Source organism: Apteryx mantelli, chromosome 2 (assembly GCF_036417845.1).
Source record: "Apteryx mantelli isolate bAptMan1 chromosome 2, bAptMan1.hap1, whole genome shotgun sequence".
NCBI lineage: Eukaryota > Metazoa > Chordata > Aves > Apterygiformes > Apterygidae > Apteryx > Apteryx mantelli.
In genome coordinates, this window is record NC_089979.1 from 140,449,362 (window position 1) to 140,470,758 (window position 21,397).

The 21,397-nt window shown below is 36.7% G+C and overlaps 1 protein-coding gene across 1 annotated transcript in view; it reads right to left on the minus strand.

The window, feature by feature from the left end:
* Window positions 1–9,746: 9,746 nt before the first annotated feature.
* NXPH1 (neurexophilin 1) overlaps window positions 9,747–21,397 on the minus strand; it is a 142,431-nt gene continuing 130,780 nt past the window's right edge. The window contains exon 2 of the mRNA XM_013941545.2: window positions 9,747–10,763. Within this exon, the coding sequence (XP_013796999.1) occupies window positions 10,002–10,763 (762 nt within the window). The 3' untranslated portion in view covers window positions 9,747–10,001. The remainder of the gene's footprint in view (window positions 10,764–21,397) is intronic.

Genomic DNA, 21,397 nt, shown 5'->3' on the forward strand with positions numbered 1-21,397 from the left:
ACACTTGGGGCTTGTCTACACAGGTAGGTTAGTACAGTAAACTAAAGCATGAATTTACAGTGCACTTGCTGCTGCATACTAACTTTTCATGCTGACGCTTCTACTAAGCGCTAAGTATAGCTCTGTGTCATGCCACTTACTCCACATGTTGCACAGTCAGTCTTAGTGCAGACTACAAGCATCCACAGGGGAAGCTGGCATGCAGAAGCTAGTGTGCTATAAATTTATTCCCTATCTTACTGAAATTTCCTGGTGTAAATACTCCCTTAGGCAGAAAAAATCAAATGCACAAATACAAAATGTGGAATTACAGGTTAGACAGCACTACTGCATAAGCAAGTCTGGCTATAGTCAGCAATAAAGTATGAAAAATAGCCATGATATTGCTATTACATACAATGCTTTTGCTAGCATATAGAAAGAAACAGAAGAGAATTATTCTTTTTCTGCCTTGCTCACTATTAGTAAGGCTTCAGCCAGAGTAGTCTACTTTGGAGGTTCCACACTTTAAGGAAGGGTGGACAAGTTTTAGAGCAGCTAGAGGAAAGCAGTCAGATATGCTATAAGGTTTAGCAAATATGAGCCATAAGGGGAGGTAAAAAGAACTGAGTTTGTTTAGTCCAGAAAAGCTACGGGTGATGGCTGAGACTGATAACAGCCTTCAAATAGGTGAAAAGAATGCTATAAAAAGAACCTCCTGTTTATTCTTTTGGCCCACAGGAATTTGAAAGAAAAGAAATGGGTTTGTTATTATAAATGGGTTTATTATTTATTATTATTTTTTATTTATAATATTATTTTTATTATTATAAAAATGGGCTTATTATTATAAAGAAATGGGTTTATTACTTTCATTTCAAACATTGCAACATGCCGGTCCTAGTTCAGAGGGAGGGAGAGAGGAGGGGACTCAAACAGTAGCTTTTCCTGGGGAAAGGCCACAAGAACATACAGCTTGAAAAATACTGCCTGAGCTTTGGGCCAAGTTACCCTGAGAGACAGAGGAATCCTGCACATTGGAGAGTCCTAAAAACAATTCTGAGTTCAGACAAGCATCTTTCAGTGTGGTATAAGTATTCTTGAATCTTTATCTGAGCAGGAGAAGAATAAGTTTTACAACTCCCTTTCCTTTATTTCTTTTAATCTATAGCTATCACACTAAAAATGTAGACCCTCTAGAGGCGTGTACCGTACTTTGCTCAAATATTCTTTTTGTGACTATGTATAGGGCAGAAACATCTACTGACTGAAGCATGAGAAAAAGTTACTGGGATTCTAATTTTGTTTCTGATTATTCACCACCCAGTTTTCAGTGTCTCACCTAACCTATCTTCCTCATCTTCTCCATATGAATGGGGATGACAGTATCACACGTACCATTGGGAAGCATAATATTTATTAAACATTAAGATTATGATGTTCTACAAAGTTATGCATATATTTATATATGTTATCATTCATTTGCATTTGATTATTTAATTAATGTTCTATCTGTCTCTTGATCATTCATATATATTTTGCACAGCTAAATTGATTCTATATCAAATTTACAGGTTGCACGTTATGATGAGTTCAACATATATTGTATTAGGACCCAGTTAACCTAAAAAAGGAAACCTGCAAATGAGACATGAAAGGGGAAAGGGTGATAACTGAAAGTTAATTGCCTTCAGTTGGCAACCAGCCATCAGATGTTCTGAGCCATATAAGAGTAGCAATGAGAACACAATGTAAAGACTTCTTTTTTAAATAATATTAATAATATCTGAGGGAATGAGAGGAAGTTGAAGGAATAGAATAAGCTTACAGGATGGCAATTGCAATCCAGTAGTAGGTCTAAGTAATTTTCTAATGAAGTTCACAGGTGAGTCATACATCTGTGAGGTGAGAAATGTGTTTTTAAAAGGCCTAAAAAGGAAGAACTTCAGAAAACAGCAGTCTGAAAAAGGTGTCTGAAAACTTCTAGCTCAACACTTCAATGGTGAATGAGGAGAGAGCTGGAAAGCAGTCTAATTAATTAAGGCTTGTTATTTTTCTATTAAAATTAATAGTGGAGAGCTCATTAAAGGTCAATTTGTTCATAGTTTGAGACCTGAGAGAGACCATTGGAACTGCGAATATGGATGTATTTCCTTAGAGGAAGATGATGAGCCACTTTATCTTTGGGACTCCACCTGCAATATTGCATTTATTTGTAGTGTTTAACTGCAAGAGAGATGGCTGAAATGGGAGTTGTTCTGAAAAGATCAACATAGTTCTTTTGGAATGATTATTGCAAGGTGACTATACAGGTATACTTATGCAATTAGCAAAATGATCTAAGCAGAGAAATTTTGTAAGATTCCCATGAAAAAATAAAGGAATGCTTTTTCCTCAATAGAAGGAAAAGAATTCTGTCAGGGATCTGCATTACATACTATCATGGTCTGCAGGGGAAAAAGTGGAGACTTGCTTGATACCTCCAGAACAATGTTAGACAAAGCTTGATAAAATAATAATTAATTAGTAAAAGGAGAGATTATATAACAAGATGTTTCTGTTTGGAATAGTTTTGATTAAAGAAATAGTGGCCAATAAATAAGACTTGTATGCACAGTGGATAGTATTGTCCTATAAGATAAATGGTGTTACTGCTGGAAAATTCTACTGAGCTCCAAGAAAAACACACAGTCCAAAGTTTGCATCAAATATCCAACAGAGATCATTACTCCTGTTTTCTGAAGAGGTATAGCTAACTCACTGCAGCTCACCAGCTAAAGGTTTTCATTAATTGTTTTTATGTCGTGGAAGGTCCATTTAGGAATCTCTTTGTTAAAGTCTCATCCGCACACAATCTGTGCTGCTGAAGACTGCCCACATTCTTAACCAGGGCTGACCTACACCTCATTAACAAAATAAAGACTAGTATGCTTAATGTCACACACCTATATGTCAGACCATTTCATACAGACCCTTCAAGACTGTTATGTAAATGTCTTTCCTATAGCTCCTGATTTAGAAAAATGTAAATAAAACTGTAATATGTTCAAGATCACCTTGGTCCCTGACAGTCAAGCTCTATTGTTTCTGCTTCATTCATCATCAGCGATAACAATTCCAGAATCTACGTGTAGCTGGTAGAATGCAACTTAGTCTGTTGAGCGCTGACAATAATAAAACCTACTTGATTTTCAGAAAAATATCATCACTGTCTTGAAATTCCTATAGGGATTTCTGCTCAAAACTGAAGTGTTATTTAGACATTTTTCTCACTATAACTAGTATTGGGGAAAGCATCTGTCAAAAATATGACAGGGACTGACAGCTTATCTAAACAGAATACCTCTGCACATGCTGGTGGGCAGAGAATCTGAGGAAAAGGAGTATGTTTTATGTATAAATTCTATATCTTTGAGGTAAAGACATACCATATATACTGAATCTTGAACATGCAGGTACTTTATATCATAGCTTTAAGTAATTTATGACTAGATAGTCTAAATCACTTACCTTAAAAAAATTGTCACTATGGAAAAAACACAGTAAGTCCCAGTGGTATAAAATACCTGTTTGTTTGTTTGTTTTTCTCTAACAATATTTAAAGTACTGACAGAACTACAAGAATGCTAAGTTCTGTCTGAAAACCCACCGGCACCTTATTTGTCTCCAGGTGATGTAATATGGGTCTTGGCAAGGTTCAGATCTCCCTAAGGAAAGCAGAGTTTGAATGCTGAGGAAGGAATAGTCCTGGGCAGCTCATAACAAAGGAGTACAGTTTTCTTCTCTGGATCTCCATGCACCCTCCTACACTTAGTAAAATAGGATGTTCTGCGCAATGCCATTTGGTCAGTCCAGAGCATTCACCACTGGAGGCAGTATGCTGCAATTTTTGAAATTTCCTTGCAACAAATTATGGCTTTATTTTCAGGACCTACCTGCTCTATGACTTATCAAAATACTTAATTCCACCCAAGAAATTCAAAGATGATTCATAAATATGACATAATAAATTTCACCACAACTATAGCTATTAGATACTTTAAGTATCAATATGGCTTTTTATTCACTTTCCATCGATGACCTCATTTTTCCTCAGATTACATGTTTCTAAGTAGGTTTATGCATTTCATTTCATAGATGACGTGATGTAGATGAGAAATTGAAGCTCTCATGTTATTCATGCTTCCATCAACTCTGGTTTAACTTGTTTTCTAGAAAGAACAGATCTGTAAATACACTGGTCTTTTCCAAGGAATTCATAGTCCTTCCATAAAATACTAAACAATTTATTTGATTTACTTTTCTAAATGGCTAATTTTAATGTCTTCACTCATATGTATGAACTGCTTTACATTTATGAAATTTTTTGGTCCCTCTAATTTCCTGCTAACAATAAACAGCCATTCATTTCACATACCACTAAAGCCTTTCCTCAAAGCAATATCTCTACTTGCTACAGAACTGAGGTACACTTTGAGCAAGGAATAAGCCTCACACAAGCTCCATCTTTCTAAATCCTATCTTTTGCAATGGAACTGAAGCTTTCTTATCAACAAAACCACAAAAGAAGGCTCAGGTTTTCTTTTAAAATGAAATATGTAACACGTACAGAATGGGAGCAGCCACAGAAAGGACCATGATGTTGAATTTGCAATTTCCTTTCATTTAACTCACAACTCTGATTTTATTTAATCATCCTATATTTTCATTCATTTTTTTGTCTAATTAGAATTAAAGTTGAAGTGAGACATTGGTTTGGCCCTGATATTAAGCACCCACAAACAACTACATTTGTTTCGTTATCCCAAAGGTGAACTAAGTTAAAGGACTTAAAATACTATATTCCATCCACTGCACATCAGTCAGAGGTTGCACTAGAGATCCACTAGCCATGCCCTTCAAACAAAATAAGCAAACTGAAGAGACCTATTAGTATTCTAATGAGAAAAATAAACTCCTACACAAGACAAGGTGGTGTCCTTGTTAGTTTGGGTAATGATAATATTTTAGCTAATTAGCAAGGAATATAGAAAGCAATGAGAAGGTTTTATTTGGCCCATAGGATGCAGCTATCCTTCTGGACAGATCATGTTAAGTTTATTAGATCATATTGTCAAGCACATACTAGTGAACACAATATTCTCACAGTCCTTGGATTTATTTGACCCTTAGGTGTGAAGGTTTAATTTTAACAAGTGCTCCTTTCACAATCAGCAAAAAAAAAGGTGTTAGCTTTATCCATAGATACTGACTTTCTCAAAACTGTCTAACTTATCTAAAAAATTAACTCATCTGTGGATTTTACCATAATTTCAATAAGACATTGCTCTTTCTTTAAAATTCTCCCCCTTTTTATAGGCAATAGTCTGTGCTTCCTGTGTCAAAATGTTTTTGGAGATAGTACTCAGTCACACATTAAAGCAATTACAGGGTAACTTGTCAAAGGATCTTAAGTATAAGTGATAAGCAAGATTTCAGCTTCTGAATACTTGTGTAAAATGAATCAGTTACTACACTTTTCATGAATTCCAGACTGATGCGGTGGAATAAAACATTTTGCAAAGGGTCAGGGATGCTTGTAAAACATCCCTTGATTTAGCATTGAAGTATAAGTATTGAAAAATAGTACTTATTTGAGAACTGTGCATACTTTTGTTAAAACTAATTTTATTAACAATACATCTCAAGTTCATATATGTATAATTTACAAGAATTCTGCAGTCCACCATTTTGAAAATTGGGAGTCTTGGCATCAAAACAATTTTTGACTATGTATTTTATATACATGTTTCTATATATTCATGCAGGTCCTAGCTCAGTAGAGTCTTGATGCAGTCATCTAATGTCTCTGGCAATATTAACTACACAGACAAGTACAGATCACTAGAGACAAAATTGTCTTTCATTTCTAGATATTATCAGATATAATTTGACCTCTGTCACAGAATGACAGGGAGGACCCACACAATGCTAAGACAGCAATCATTGTTCATCATCAGCTGATGAATAATTCTTTAGATCAGATGCTGTCCAAGTAAAAGCAGCAGACACTTTGTAACCCCCGCTTTCCTCCATAATCCTCTCAAACATTGCTTTAAGAGTAGTTCATGATATTCTTACAGGACTTGGAGAAGGTGTGAGGATGTAGTGATTTAATCACAGCAAAACTGCACTCTGATTGTACACTGCAGGCAAATATTTCTTAAATCTCTAGGTCAAAATGCACAAAAATACTATATGGCTTCCATTCTGCTCTCCTATAAATGGAGTTTCACTATTTCTCAGTTCACTGTAAATAGGTCCAGTGTATTTCAACAGTGTATATGGTGTCATACTTTTTAAGCAAAGGAAACTTCAAAGACAAGGGCTTTTTAAAGATATAATTATTAGTTTGCCTACCACCAGGGAAAAGTTAGGGAAAAGGGAAGAAAAGGACAATATTTTATGAGTGACTTCATAAGGAGGGAAGAAAATTTATTTTCTGTCCTGTAGTATTTTGATAAAACTAACAAGTGGAAGTCTTCCAGCTTTCCATTGCTGTTCAGAACTGTGATCAGGGAATTTGCAATGTAACATCCATTTCTTGTATCCTGGATTGCTTTTTACATAAACAAAGATGCTGACACATAAGTTCTATCACTGACCCATCCAAGTCATAGTTTAATACATTGATATTTGCTCAAGTTCATGATCCATGTATTTCTGTAACAGGAATGGCTGGTTTCATTGAAGTATCCCTATTTGTGATTTCTCTATATAGTAAAATAAGACACAATGCATTCTTTAATAAGAAAATTAAAAGTGAACAAAACCACTCTCGTCATTTTTTAAAAATAAATAACTCAACCTCCTTAAGTCCTAATAATATACTTTACAACAATAAATATTTATTATGTCTAGAATTAGTGAGCTTAATATTGCAATATTTGCCTGGCCTAGCACTCCATTAAGGCATTGTTCATGTGCGAGACTGAGATACCCAGAAGTACAGTGTTTAACTGAATAAAACATATCTATGTTCATTAAATAGCCTTCTCACACGGGAAAACTAAAAACATACATTAACAAAGTTAGCAAACACAAAATATTTCCCGAAGAGATTGCAGCAATGAACTAGCATCTAAGTAACACATTATGTGTTTTGATATTAGATCACTGTTTCACAACCAGATCACTGAAAGAACTCTTCCAGTTTCAAAGTCAAGAACATTTATGCAGAACATCAAGCTCTTCAAAAGCTTAAGACTAAAAGATAATACAACTGACTGTGAGAGAGGCAGAAAGAGTATCAGCTACCACAGTTTGAAGGAGCAAAACCATTCCTTGTTGACTAATTCCTTTCTGAGTTACTTGAAATGTTGGTATATAAAATGATCAAGTATATGAATTTCATATAGTCATAAGGGTTTTTTTTTTAAGAAAATAATGAAGCTGTACCAATAGCAGTATTTTATACCCACTTTTCAGAAACATAAATGAGAACACAAAGTGTGTAATGCTCAATCATAATACAGATTGCTAATCACGTTTAACAATGGAATTCTACATACCATTAAATGGAAACCCTATTGAACTCATTAGCAAAATTCCCATTGACTTTAATGGAACTAAGATTTCACTCTTGGTAGTAGAACAAATTAATGTTTATATTCAGAACAGTTACTTCTCATACAGCACAAATGATGATATACTACCAGTATAATCACAATTCCTTTTAAAGAAAAAAAAATATATTGTAGCTCAGCATATTCCTGAATGAGATCAGAATCTGGACTGTATGGCATGAACCATCTCTTTCTCCAAATCTACACAGGGTCCAGGGTCACAAGGTTCTCCTGGGGAATGTCACATATAATGAAGCAATAATTCCAAGAAGCATATTAGTTCGAAGGAGCCAAAGCAATGATAATCCAGAAGTCTCCTCTCCTACTTGTACATCGGTGGGAAAATATTTACTTGTTAATACTTTTATCCATTTGACTTGTTTCACCCTTGTTTAGGTTCTGCATATTTCAACAACAGAGGTCCACAACTGAAAGTTGTTTCAAACTTCTCACTTCTTGAAACTTTAGTGGAGTGTTTGGCGGGACATTGGAGAAGCTGTTCGTGATGTTGTGTATATTTGGAAGCTGACCCATATCTGCATTCACAGTTTTGACAGAAGAGCACAGAACCTGGGGGTAAGGGTGGGAGAGGGAAGGAATGATAATTCTGAAAGATATGAGATGAAATGCTGAGTTCTTCTTTGGGCAGCCTTCGTTTAGGCATGGGCATGTTACGGTTGCTGGTTATCTTGCTACTGGGGGTAAAGCATGCAACTATATACAAAAAAATATATAAAAGCTATCAGCTTTTTGTTAGAGGAAGAAAGCTCTTTCATTCCATAAAAAGGGATTTCTTCATTCCATAAAAAGAGATCAGTGCCTCAGAGGAGGCTAGAATTAAGGCAAAGGCAGATCTGTTTACACAGAGAGTGGCACCACGTTTTCCCACTTCTGAATGATAATGAATCATTTTAAATGAAACCCTGCTCCTGGAATTTCTTCTCTGAGTGGGGGATTCCACTCAAATCATTAAGACCCTGTGTTGTAATAAGATCTGCTTGCAAGGAATAGGGCCTGAGATAGTTTTATATATCTACATTTATGTCTATATGTATACACACACACACACACACACACACGCACGTACATATACAGTCTCAAATATGCACACACATATATATAAATATATATATGTTCATATGCAAAGAGACAATATTGAAAACCACACCAGACTTTGAGTGTTATCGCCTTGTCAGAACCATTTAAACTACTATCTACACAGTACATATTGAAACTCAACTTTAAGATTTTTTATTTTTATGTACAGTTCATTTTTTTGTCTGGAAATAAAATATCTAAATACAGACAGACTGTAATGTTGTATATGTATAGCTTTCAACAATACTTTAGCTGAATAAATGCTTTGTACATAGTTCTGTCTTTCAATGGAGTTTACAGTTACATTGATAAAATGGATTCCTCATTTCCTTGATTGTTTTTAACCAATAACAAGCAGAGAGACAATTACAAGTTAATATTAATAAGCAGCTCAAATAACACTGGTTAAATTATGTACAATACAAACCATTCATACAAATGAAGACTAGGATATTGATTTTGTTACAATATTTTGTAATAAAGATAAGACAGCCACTTATAACTTACATGTTCTCCATCAGGCATTTTCCCTCTTAGTGATCAGTTGGAGAGTTTTTAAGTAGCTTAGCTGGCCTAAACTCAACCAGGTTTAAAGAATCAGAGCTTAAAGAGTCAGAGAAACATGAAACCAGAATGTCTGCCCACATGTAAATTCCAAATGTTTGCCCATCTTTACTAGTAACAGGCTCGCTCCACAGAAAAAGAGCCACCTAACACCACCTTGAATGTGCCTCCTGTATGCTGGAAAAAGTCACTATGCTTTGTTGTGTTCATATAATAAGGAATACTGAACTCTAGACACACTTTTTTCCCCCCCATTTTAACAAGCATTTACTCCTACAGTATTATTTACCAGGACAGCTACTCCAAGCAGTAGAATGCATGAATGGGGATTATTGATTGGCACGTACTCAAGACTTTCAAAGAGATTTCCATAACAGTCTGTGTTAGAAACCATTCTCTGTCTAGTTAATCCATTTTGCTTGGTGATAGGTTATCCTGAAACCTTATGTATCAGACAATGAAAGCTCTCTTAACAGGAATCTCAATAGATGTGAGCTGAAAAGAGTGTGTGTCTCTGTGTATATGTATGGTTTTATTTCAAATCCATAGTGAAATACAACTAGATTGATACATGGAGCTGACTGGGCAAAAATTACATTGGATTGTTTTCCACTAACGTATTTGCAGCCATTTGACACCAGCAGCAGTGGGTAGACACATTCCAGGCAATAGATGTGGCCTTCTTCCTCGAGGTAACAGCCCTGTCACATGGCCTCTTTTATTCCCCAGGCTTCAGTCTCAGACACACGTTCCTCCTCACCCTGATGGGAAGTAGGGTGTGTCACTGTGGTAGTTGTAATCAGGACACACCTTCTGTACTAGTTTATAATCTGTACTATAAAAGGAAATGTAAATACAGATTACTTTAAAGGGCTTGGAGCAGAGCCATGACACGTGACTCTGGGTCTGCTCCTGATAACATGTTTTTGAAGGGTCATAGTTGCAGAGTGTGTTCTTGGTAGCCTTGTCAACCTTTTCGTACTCAATTCGACAGTTAAAGGACTTGGAATCTTTGGCATCAATCACTGTCTGCTGCGCCAAGTCAAATTCCACTATTTTTGTGGGGGGCACTAAGCTCACGGATACATTCCCTTGACCAGTGGAATTATGCCTGAAGTAAACACTAAACGTCCCATTGCCATGGTCAACGATTTTCCCGGTTATTAACAGATTTAGCTTCACAGTCTTGATGTTGGAATGAAAATCACCCCAGCCAAACATTTTCTTAAATTTCCCAGTCTTGACAATGGGCCGTCTCTTTGCTCTGGGCCGAGGCTCTTGCAGGTCTGTGGAGTTCCTCAGCCAGTCCCAGAGGTCTTGTTCAGAATAAGTTTCTGGGGCATCATATCGCAGGTCCAAATCTGTATCATTTTCCTTTCCACGAAAAGTCTGTGACAGCAGTCGGCTGATGGACAAGTCTTTGCTACTTTCTGTCCATATGTGTTTTAGTGTGGATTTGGAGCTTCCTGATTTTAGAAGTTCTGTTTTTCCTCCATTTGTTAAATTTGCACAGGTAACCTGAAGAAGAAAGAAGGGAAGAAGAAAGAAAGGAAATATTGAGATATGTAATATAAAATTCTCATTCCCACCTGAGATCAAAATGATCAAAATTCAAAATTAACAAGAATTTTTTTTTTAGGAGAAATTTAATTATATTCTCTCTACTTAAGTAAAACAAAACCAAAAAGTCTGTTTGCCTCTTCTTTCCAAGTGGTTATTACCCAGTTCTTCTCTGCCAGTCTTTTACATTGGCCTCCAGAATTAATCCAGAACATTCATTTTATTTTTCAGCCTAAAAGCTACTTCTGTCATGATGCCTGTAAAAAGTCTTCAAGTAATGAGTATATAATGAAATACTGCAAAAAGCAAGGTACATAGCCATGTCATCTGATTTTCAGTTCCATTCCCCTCCTCCGCTCTGTATGTGACTTTCACTGGCCGTTTCTCATCTCAAACTGACATATGCATGCTTGAATATTTTGTCTACACTATGACTGTGTTTTCTGCCATGAGCGTCACATCCATTTATTTTTGCTGCCCCCAGATTCCACTGTCAAGATGCTTTGTTGGTGGTGCCAGCCTGACCATGCTCAGAGTCAATGTCATTATAAATCTAGTAATATCAGTATATATATATTCCCCAATCCTTTTGCAAGTACACGTTGCCCTGTGTTCTTGACTGAGACCTTCAGTCACAACTATAATATAAATAATAGAATAATAAAAGTTTTAATGAGTCCTGCATCGATGGCAATAAACATACTGTGTGCTGTAGCTGCAGTAATTCAAGAGGACTCACAATCTCTTATGGTCCCTTACAGAATGGCTACTGATTCGCTTCGTCTGTTTAGTACGACATGCATTTCTCCTTCCTCACTTCACTTCTTTCTTCACACCTTCCTCCTCAAACCAAAGTGATCTGTGCAAGACAGACAACCACTTGTGTATTTTCAAGAAAAATAGGGCCATCAATTTAAAAAGTAACCATAAAAAACCTGCAAAACACATTTTAGAAAAAGAGGAACTCCATGTCAGAGCAATTTGTCATATTTATTTTTTCTCTTTGCCTTAATCGTGTGGAAAACAGAGAACAGATGCAGCCTCACAGCTGTCTAACATGCAGCACTGGTACAGTTCTGACAGAGCGCAGCAGGGAGGCCTGGAATTGGCAGGGGGCAATGGGTGGAGGGGGGGATCTGCGACACCCTTAGTCCCATTTCCCCTAAAAAACTCTCACCAGACACATGCTGCATTTTTTAACAGTTGAACTGTTCTAAAGACGCCATCAAGTCTCTCATTTCCCTTTTCATAGCTACACAGCTCAGTCTGAATATGCATATTTTATGCCTCTGTGGTCTGGAACTGAATTATGTGCCCCTATCATAGTTGCGATTTTATCTTTCTCTTCACTTAAAAATGAATTGGGTGTATTTCCAACCCAGGAAACTCATTGGAAATCAGCTAGTATTTAAACCATGCCCCCTCCCTACTCGTACAACTGGAGATATATGTCACAGTGGATATCTATCACAGCATGGCCTTTTCATTTCCTAACCATCATGGAATTGAAGCATGCTTTCATTAATTTCAGTACTCTCTCAAGGTCAGTTGAAGGCATATACATAAAATCAGGCTAAGTTGTTTTAACATACTGATCAGATAGGAGGTATGCCCCCAGCCTTTTACAGTAAACAAATAGGTAAATAAATCTGTCACATCCCATGCTGTATCTCCCCAGAGCATTTCAGGTTGGTGGGTCAGTAAAGGTAATAGATAAAATGAGAGTTTTATTTAGGATTTTGCCAAAGGGATGACTTTCTCCTCTTTTGAACAGAGGGAAGGGTCATCACAGCCTAGCATTCTGATAGCCAGTTTGTAGCTGCATCTTAGCATCAACACAGTGAGCCAGGAGAGAATCTGCAATGAAATGCACTGATGGTGCACTGGTTAATGAAGCATCAGTGAAGATGTCACATGGAGAGAAAAAGAGACTCAGAATATAATTGTGCAGTAGCATATGGGGAAGAAACACAAAATAAGAGGGGAAATGTGGTTAAAAGGAAAACTGTGCCTGTCTAGCATGAATCTGTCAGCCTGCTATGAATCTAAGCAGTTAACTAGCAGAGCTAGTATACCTGCAATCTGTAGGTAGCAAGTAACAAACTGCTTACCAATCTGTTTTGCTTTGCTCACAGCTTCATTTTCCTTTTTTTTCCTTTCTGCATCCAGTGATTTCCATTTCATAGGATTACACGACAAATTCCCATGTAACAAGATATAACAGTATAAATACTATTTAAAGAGAAGGTCTCTCTATTTTTAGCTTTTAGCTGCATAAAACTAAACACCCAGGAGAGGAAGTAAGTATTTTCTGGAATACTTGCTGACTGATCCAGTGTGTGTGTTTTTAAAAGCAGTGTATCTCATACAAACGGAAAATTCAAATTCCATGCATACTATACTGTTTCATATCTGACCTAACAAATGCAACTGATTGTTACTGTCATTGATTTTGTAATACCTGAAAGGTTTCTGGTCATGCAGTTAGCCCTGAGACCTCTGTTTGTGATTTTCAGTGTGGATAACTGGCTGCATTCATGATTAAAGGCCTGAATTTCCCCTTCTTGGTAAAGTGTCTTTGTAACGACTAGAAAAAACAGCCCACAAGGGTTAATAAAAAAGCTCTAGAATTCATTCTTCACTACATTTTCCAGCCAATTGCTTTTTCATATACTGTTGGCATACTATATACTGTAGAAAATAGTTATGTGTATCCTCAGAGATTTTGCCCACCCAATAATACAGAGCATTGTTGTATAATAGAATTGCTGCAAAAGCAGCAGTTATTTTCACATGAAATAATCCAGTTTTCTTCTACCTGTCTTCATTCCCACCACAAGGCTGTAATAACACAGAAAAGATCTTGCAAATCCATGAGATTCTGCACTTGGTAGTATGAAACTTAATTTACTGAAACATAGATGGATTTTAGCATGAAAAAGGGGCCAATTTAAAAAGCCTAACGAAGAACTAAAACACTGAACAGCTCAAATTCTACAGTGACTTTTCTCCTCTTCTTTGAGCATATAGGAATATAATTCAGAAACATGCATACTAACCATACTGATTAATTCACCATAACCAGAGTTGCCTTCTCCTCCATGGCCAAGTGCCAGTCCCAGTCTGAGATTTACAGCGCTGGTCTATTTACCTCATTTTCAGTAACAGCACAACTCACTGGGACCGTTCAAACTTGCACAAAATTGGGGTGGATATGGGTATTTCTCCCTATATTTAGATTATATAAACTTACAGAGATGGCAAGTACCGAGATTTATATCTGTTTCATGGTTCAAAAAATAAGTAGCGTTATTTCAGTTTCTGTCAACTGAAGCTTTCAGGATTCAAACTCATCTGTTACTGTGGATGTATACAGTGCCTACCATGGTAGAGTCCCAACCATCATTTGTAGCTTTAAGCTTTACTGTAATGAAAAAAGTAAGTGTGAAATGTTGAGAAGTTTTGCCCACCACAGTGCTGTATATTAGTGTTGTAAAAGGGCTGAGGAAGGGGATTTCCTCAGCAAATGAATAGTTAGAAGTATTTTTGAATGATGTCAGCAGCGTCCATATAGAACAGTAAGGAGTAAAAAAGATTTAGAGATGCTATCCAAAGCTACAAATGTCACTGGAAAAGCACTCAGTAAGCATAATGGCCTGACCTTTGGTTCAGGTCTTGTATTTTAATGGAAAATATGAATTTCCTCTACCCAGTAAAGCTTATTGATATAAAGAAAGTATAGGGAGCTGACTGCCTGGTAATTCTTTCCCCATGAACAATGACAAATTGCTGTTCCACTGCTTCTTTCACTTCTAGGAAGGAGTGGAGACAGTAGTTTCACTGAACACAGTATCCCAAAGCTTTATTAAGAGAGACACGGGAATTGATCTGTAATTCAGTTTTCCCTCCATTCAAATACAATACTCCAGTCATTCTGAATCTTCCTTTTTGAGGGAGAAGACATTTTTACAATGATGTTTAACATCATTAGATGTTTTTTAATGAACATGTATATTTCTTTTAGGAGTTATTTGCCTCAAAAACTCTGGGGTTCTATTAAAAGATACTCAAATCTGAATGCTTAGTTAGGTCAAACCTGAATATTTTAAGCAGAGAAAACAAAGTTGGACGGGGTTCTCAGGAGGCCACCAAGGCCTCAAGAGGCCATTTAGGTCTTCTCCTCTTCCCAGTGTAAAATCAATGACAGATTAACATTAAATTAAGATTGATCAATTTGAGATCAAGAAAATAATCAGAGAGGTACAGAATGCCTCTTGATTTCTTACTCTTTTCCTTTTATTCTAGCTCTATGACAGCTCATTACATATAATTACTGCATTGGTTTTGAAATTATGTATTTATTCCTCTAAATGTTTGACTACTTAAGGGCAGATGGAAATGTAAACAAACAATCTAATACTCAAGGTAGAAAAACTCTCTCTTCAGGTAAATAACTAATCAAAAAACAGCATTTTTTTTTGCTGGCACAGCATGGTAAAAATTTGGCAGCACTGTGTTTGCATATTCACCGTACACAGGAATGTAGAATCTTCTTTTCTTGGCCAGATACCTCAGATACTGCAATAGTAGTCAAGTACTGAATTATATAACTGTAAGTTGGACTATTATCAAATCAGGACAGCACTAAGAAAATTTTAGTTGAACCCAGTTTATGTGCAATTAATCCTGTCTACAGTTTGGCTGGAGGAAAATCTGGACCTAGTTTACTATTCTACTTTAATCAACTGTTCTTCCTATAGCTATCTAAGCTATCTAAGAAGTTACTAGTGTCAAGGATAGAGTTTATTTAGTGAATACTTGCCAGACAAGCCAAAGCTAATATTCTACCAACATTTGACAGTAAACAAAGAAATTGAGATTGAAATTTGATGGCGACATGATTATGACAGGAAGAGTAAAACACAGTTAAGGACTCGCATCTATTACAAATTGATACTTTGGAAAGAAAAGACAAATGCAGAAAAAAACATGTATTGATATTCCACATAAGCAGGCCTCTTTTTTTTTTTTTTTTTTTTTTTTTTTACTTACAAACCTTTTTGCTATGTAACAAGAAGAAAATAAGCATGTGGATTGGTGAAGTCAATCAAAATATGCAAACTCTAATGAATATGACAAATGGAACAGTAAACCCTGATCTGCTGTGTCAAATGAGAACACAAAAATGACTATGAAGGATCAGCCCAAAGCTTCATTTAGAAAAATGCCCTGTCTCCAAAAGCAGCTAAAAGAGATGCTTGTAGAAGACTAAAAGAGGTCAAGCAGATAATATTCCCCTAAAATTTTCCACCTGCCAAATATTTTTAGCTTCTTGAGCTAGATATGGTTTCTCTGTATGTGTTTTGCTTCAGTAATTCTTAGTAGATTGCTCTTCCATGCATTTGTCCACTGTCCCCTGACCCTCTGTAAAATTTTAACTTCCATAACGTCCTTCACCAATGAGTCCCATGGCTCTCTTCCCGCTTTCTGTCTGTTTTGAATCTGGGTCCTGCTGCCTTCTTTTGAAATGGAAAATGGAAAAGAGTCTCTATCCATGTTCCCCGTGCTACTCCTTACCTTTTTGTTGCTGCTACATGCACTTTAAATATTTTTTCTACAAATATCAGTGTGGGAAAATTGATGATTTCTAGCTACAAAAAGGAGCCTGCTTCTAGACCAGTAGAGACACTATTTTGTTTAGGGACATTATAATTCTTAACAACTGCTGATCATCAAATATTAAGATATTGCAGTAGGCTGTTCTGAAACAGAAAAAGAACTAAAACAAGCAACATTCTTCACAGTGCTCTTCTACAAAATGTAAGTAGCCTCCTGAAAACTAATAATTGTAATTCTAATAATTGTAATTCTAATAATTTTCAGTAGATATAAAGCTGATGCAGCACCTTGAATGCTTGGCTTCCCGTGAGAATACTTTACAATGGCAATGTCAAATTTAGTTTTAAAGTCTCATTTCCTCTCCCTTGCACCCATATTGTCTGTGGGCTAAACTGGGGTGTTACCAGAAGCCGTATGACTGGTGAGTAACAGACTGATGAAAGAAAGTGGCAGCCTGCCTCCATATTTTAGGAAAGAGTCAGAACATATTCTGTGCCAGCCCTGTCCATGATCTAGAGTAAGAACCACCTCACTGATCACTTCGCCTGTCTGAAAGGCAGTTGCTAGGTCTAAACTATTCATCTAGGTTTACTCCATAATCAACAGAGAGAGAGAAACAGAACAAACTAGCTCATCTTTCTCCATTGGCTGTTGATGAGCCTTCAAGGATTGAATAAATGCCCATCATCTAAATGCCTAGGGGTATGTAAGAAAAATCAGACCTGTGATGCATATCACCTGTGATTTTGTCAGGGTAGTGTGGAGACAACGCAAAGACTGCAGGCTAGCAGGAGTACAATGTTCACTCTTTCTAATCCTTTATGAAATTCTCTAGTTGTGTTCAAGTTCACTACTCCCTATACATTTATGAGCACATTTATGAGCACACTCAGGCCAATGCTGTGTTACTTGTGCAGCAAGGTGTACAGTCTTGGCAATATTGTCCTTTCTTTTAGATGTAAGAAATTTCCCGTACAGAAGTTTTCCTTCATAAACAGTACAGCTTTGTATTTTCCTGTTGCCTTTTTGGATTTGATTTGATCATATAAATCATTTTCATAGGTATTCAAAATCTGAAAAATAAGTCTCTTTTAGCCTGCTTTTAGACTAGTGACTAGAACAAATGTTTAATGACTAAGTCTTTAAAGAGCATTTAAGCATCTAAAGATATAGATAGGCACTTGAAATCAATCAGACTGTGATTATGGAGACATTTCTTCTGGCAGCAGTGCCCTAACTGATATTTCTCTCTTCCTCCTTTTTCTCTACTTCCCTTTCCCCATGCTGCCCTCTCAGACGTGGCACTACAGTTCTCTATAAGAACCCGCGACTTACTTTTTCCTTTCATAGACTTCCAGAGTGGAAATCAGACTTGGAGTTAAACATTCAGGCTCCTCTGTGTGCCTGGAGAAAACTAGTCATTGGATCAGAAGCCAAAACCACTGATCCACAGCAAGAGGCCGTGAAAAGCCAGGCGGAAGAAACATTCCACCCTTCTTCTGGAACGTAGGTGTGGAGATTGAAAGAAAAGAGTGTCAGCAGTGCCAAAGAAGGGATCATATTGTTTTTCTTCAAAAATGTAGCTCCCAGAGAATGAGGAGGTGGTTGTCATTGTCAAATTAATTTAAGAACTTGAGGAAATTTCCAAGTTAAACCAAAAATTCATCTAGTCCGTGCAACGTTTCCAACAACACCTAAAATTTGATTTTTTTGCAATGAATACAAAAGCAGGGAAAAAAATATACAGCACTTCCTCCAGAAAATCTTTCCCATCCTCCAACCCTTTGCAGATCAGGGACTTCTCGAACTGGAATGGTTTACATGTATTTAATAATCTTCAACAAATATCACTTACATGAACTTGTCTGTCTATCTCTGAAATTTCTAGCATCCAAAGCACCCTGTGACCAGGTACTCCGTCACTTCACATTGTCTGAGGAACCCTCTCCTCTTGTTCATTTTGAACCAACAACTTGCTAGCTTCATTTGATGTCACTTAAGTTCTTGCCCAGCAGGATACAACAATGCCTAGTACAGGAGCAGCATTTTTCTAGTGGGGCTCAGGCTGGAGCTTGGTGCCTGGATGCTCAGGTCAGGCTTATAAAAGTCTATAGCTCAGAATAGCTGGCACCAGGGGAGCTTCCAGGTGGAAAAAAAAAAAAAAAAAAAAGAGGTAATTTCTGAGTTAAAGGTTCTTCCTGAGCTAGGCAGCTCCAAAGGTGATAGTAGGGGGATAGTGTTGGATTAACCATTTTCACCCTTAGGTCCTTACAATACACTTAGGGCTAAATCCTAAACAGGTGCTAGGTGAGTATTATTGGTATATAATGACATACTGAAAATTCACTCAGTAAAAGCACTTTTGTAACTGTGTTTTTGGAACACAGTGAAAATGTATGAACTCTCTCTGCTCAATTTATGGGCCAAATCCTGACCCACCACTAAAGTCAATTGCCAAACTCCCAGAACAGCAGAAGAAGTATAGTGTGGTATTATGTAGTTTGTTTTCATTTTCTTGCCTAGTAATATAATTTTGGCAGAATGGACACTGTTTGGCATGTAAAACATGTCATTTCTCTTTCGATTTAGAAAACATTATACTGTTGAGTATAATAGTCTGTGAACTGAAGGACCAACTGAGTTACAATACACTGTGAAAATCATCATATTACAATTTTACAGCTTTCTGCTTTTTGCCTTAGAAGTGGAGGAATTCAGCCCAAATATTTCTAATGGTAGCGATGCAAGTGAATTCATAAAGATTTGGAAAGGATTGAAATGTAACTGTATGAAATATCCTATTAACTCTTGCCCTGTGTTTTACATTTTTAGAAAGAATTTAAACTAAACTCTTGAAGCCTGCTGCCTATGTTGTCATTAAAGATTTTTTACTTCAGTGGATTATGACTTTTGAAAATTCACCCGGCTCTGTTCAGCAGGGGATTAAACTTCCATGGAATAAATTAAAGTGGGTTAAAAAAGTCTAACGGAGTTTTAAGACACCTGTATTATACCAATATCGCAGAGTGCTGCTAACTTTGAAATGAAAGTCTAACTAGGTAAATAAATTTTGTCAAGGATCTATTGCTCTCATTCCACATTCTTATAAGCCTTCTTTTATTAATATTGGCTTGCCATTTTCTGCATACATGTAGAAAGTAATATTAAATAAAATTAGATTTTATATGAAAGGCCACAGAGCAACATTTTAATCAAAAGTTGTACTGTAGTTTGCTTTACATATAACACACCCTGAAGGAAATGTCCTTTTTATATGGCCAGGCATATCTTCTGAAAAAGACTATAATGTGCTCTGTTCTGGTTAAATGGAGGCTATCCCAGTACTCTATAGTGGCAAAGCCACTGTGCACTATTAACATGCTCTATTACTATTACTAATTTTCTACATCCAGTTTACAGTCATTCACTGTTAATGTAAAACTTTAATAAAATTAAAATGCTCCCACATTAATATTACCCAAACAGTTTATTACTGCTGTGTCTGACACCCTATTTTTCATAGAGAAGCACTAGAATATTGATATAACTGAGTCAATTTCCAAGGTGGTTATTCATGGGTGCATTCTAGAAACTTGAACAAACCTATCCTTTGAGGAGATTTAACTCCCACTGAAGTTGACAGTGTTACATTTCCACACAAAGAAATTGTGCATCTGTAGGAGATGCTCATGAAACACAAAAAAATGGCTTGCACAAGGACATGAAATTCTCCTGCAAAAGTAGTTTCCTTTCATAAAAATTACCTTTTGCTCACTATGAGTTTTTTTACAAACAGCTGCCTACTTTAGGAGAGGCATTTTAAAGCAGAGGAAGTCATTTCATAGTCCAGTAAGGGTCTGGCCCCTCCCTGCTGTCGAGTATGCTTTCCCCTTCACCTTATATCTTTGCCAGATATGCGCACTGACTTCTCTGAAGTCTTTTGTGATCACCAAGACAACAAGCTTTTCTTCTCGAATTTCAACCAGAAATATTCCCTTCCTAACTGAGTTTTTTAATAGTCATTGACTGTTCATTCATTCTGTCAATGGACATCAAAATCTATGAAAATCCATCTCTGAGAAAAGAGGTGTGTTTCTTTAATGTTGTTTTGGTAAGGAAGGGAAAAGGGAAAGTTTAAGCATCTATTCTATTGCAAGGGTACTCAATTAATTTTTATTGAGATTCTTTTGGCGATTTTGCCAAGGTCTGCTAATTCTTACAGAGGTCTCCTCAGCAGGGAGCTGTGCCTGGGCACCAGCTCTGCTAGGCAATCCAAGCGCTGCATGTTGCTTTTCTGGCTATGACCTACACAAGCATGTTGCAGTACTCCCCAAGTACAAAGAACTCGAAGAAGTATGGAGTCTCCCGTGGAAACTAGGAGACATCCTGTGTCAAATCTTTGCAAGATCACAGTAAAATTTACTCATGATCCAAATTTTGAACAGGATTCCACCATCAGCATTGATTTGCTCTGCTGAGACCCAGTAGGCTCAGAAAAAGTAGTACCCCCTTTCTTCTTACATTGCTGAGCTCTCTGCGACTCTGACACAGGTATCATGTGGTATCAATTATGCCAGAATGAGGAGTAAAGTTACAGAGCATAGTAAGGGGATACTGTACACCTATTTCTGCACCTCTTGTAAATTGGTAACATTTCTTCAAAGTAATTCTTTGCAGTGATTATCCCTGAACTTGCACAGATCCGTTTTTAGGACTATGATATCTTTCTGAGTTGATCCAAACAGACATTGTGAGGGAACCTAGCACAAACAAAGAAAACAGGTCCAGGATTACCCAACAGAAAACCAATACTGTCATTGGCTGATAGTTGTCTTAGGCAATGTAGTATTTTCTTTCTGTAATAGTATCGTACCTAATTAAAAGCAAAAATTAATAGCCATCAGAATTAATCAAATTCCATATGTAAATGACTGACTCATGAGAGCCATGGTCCAATTGCTAGTACTATCAAT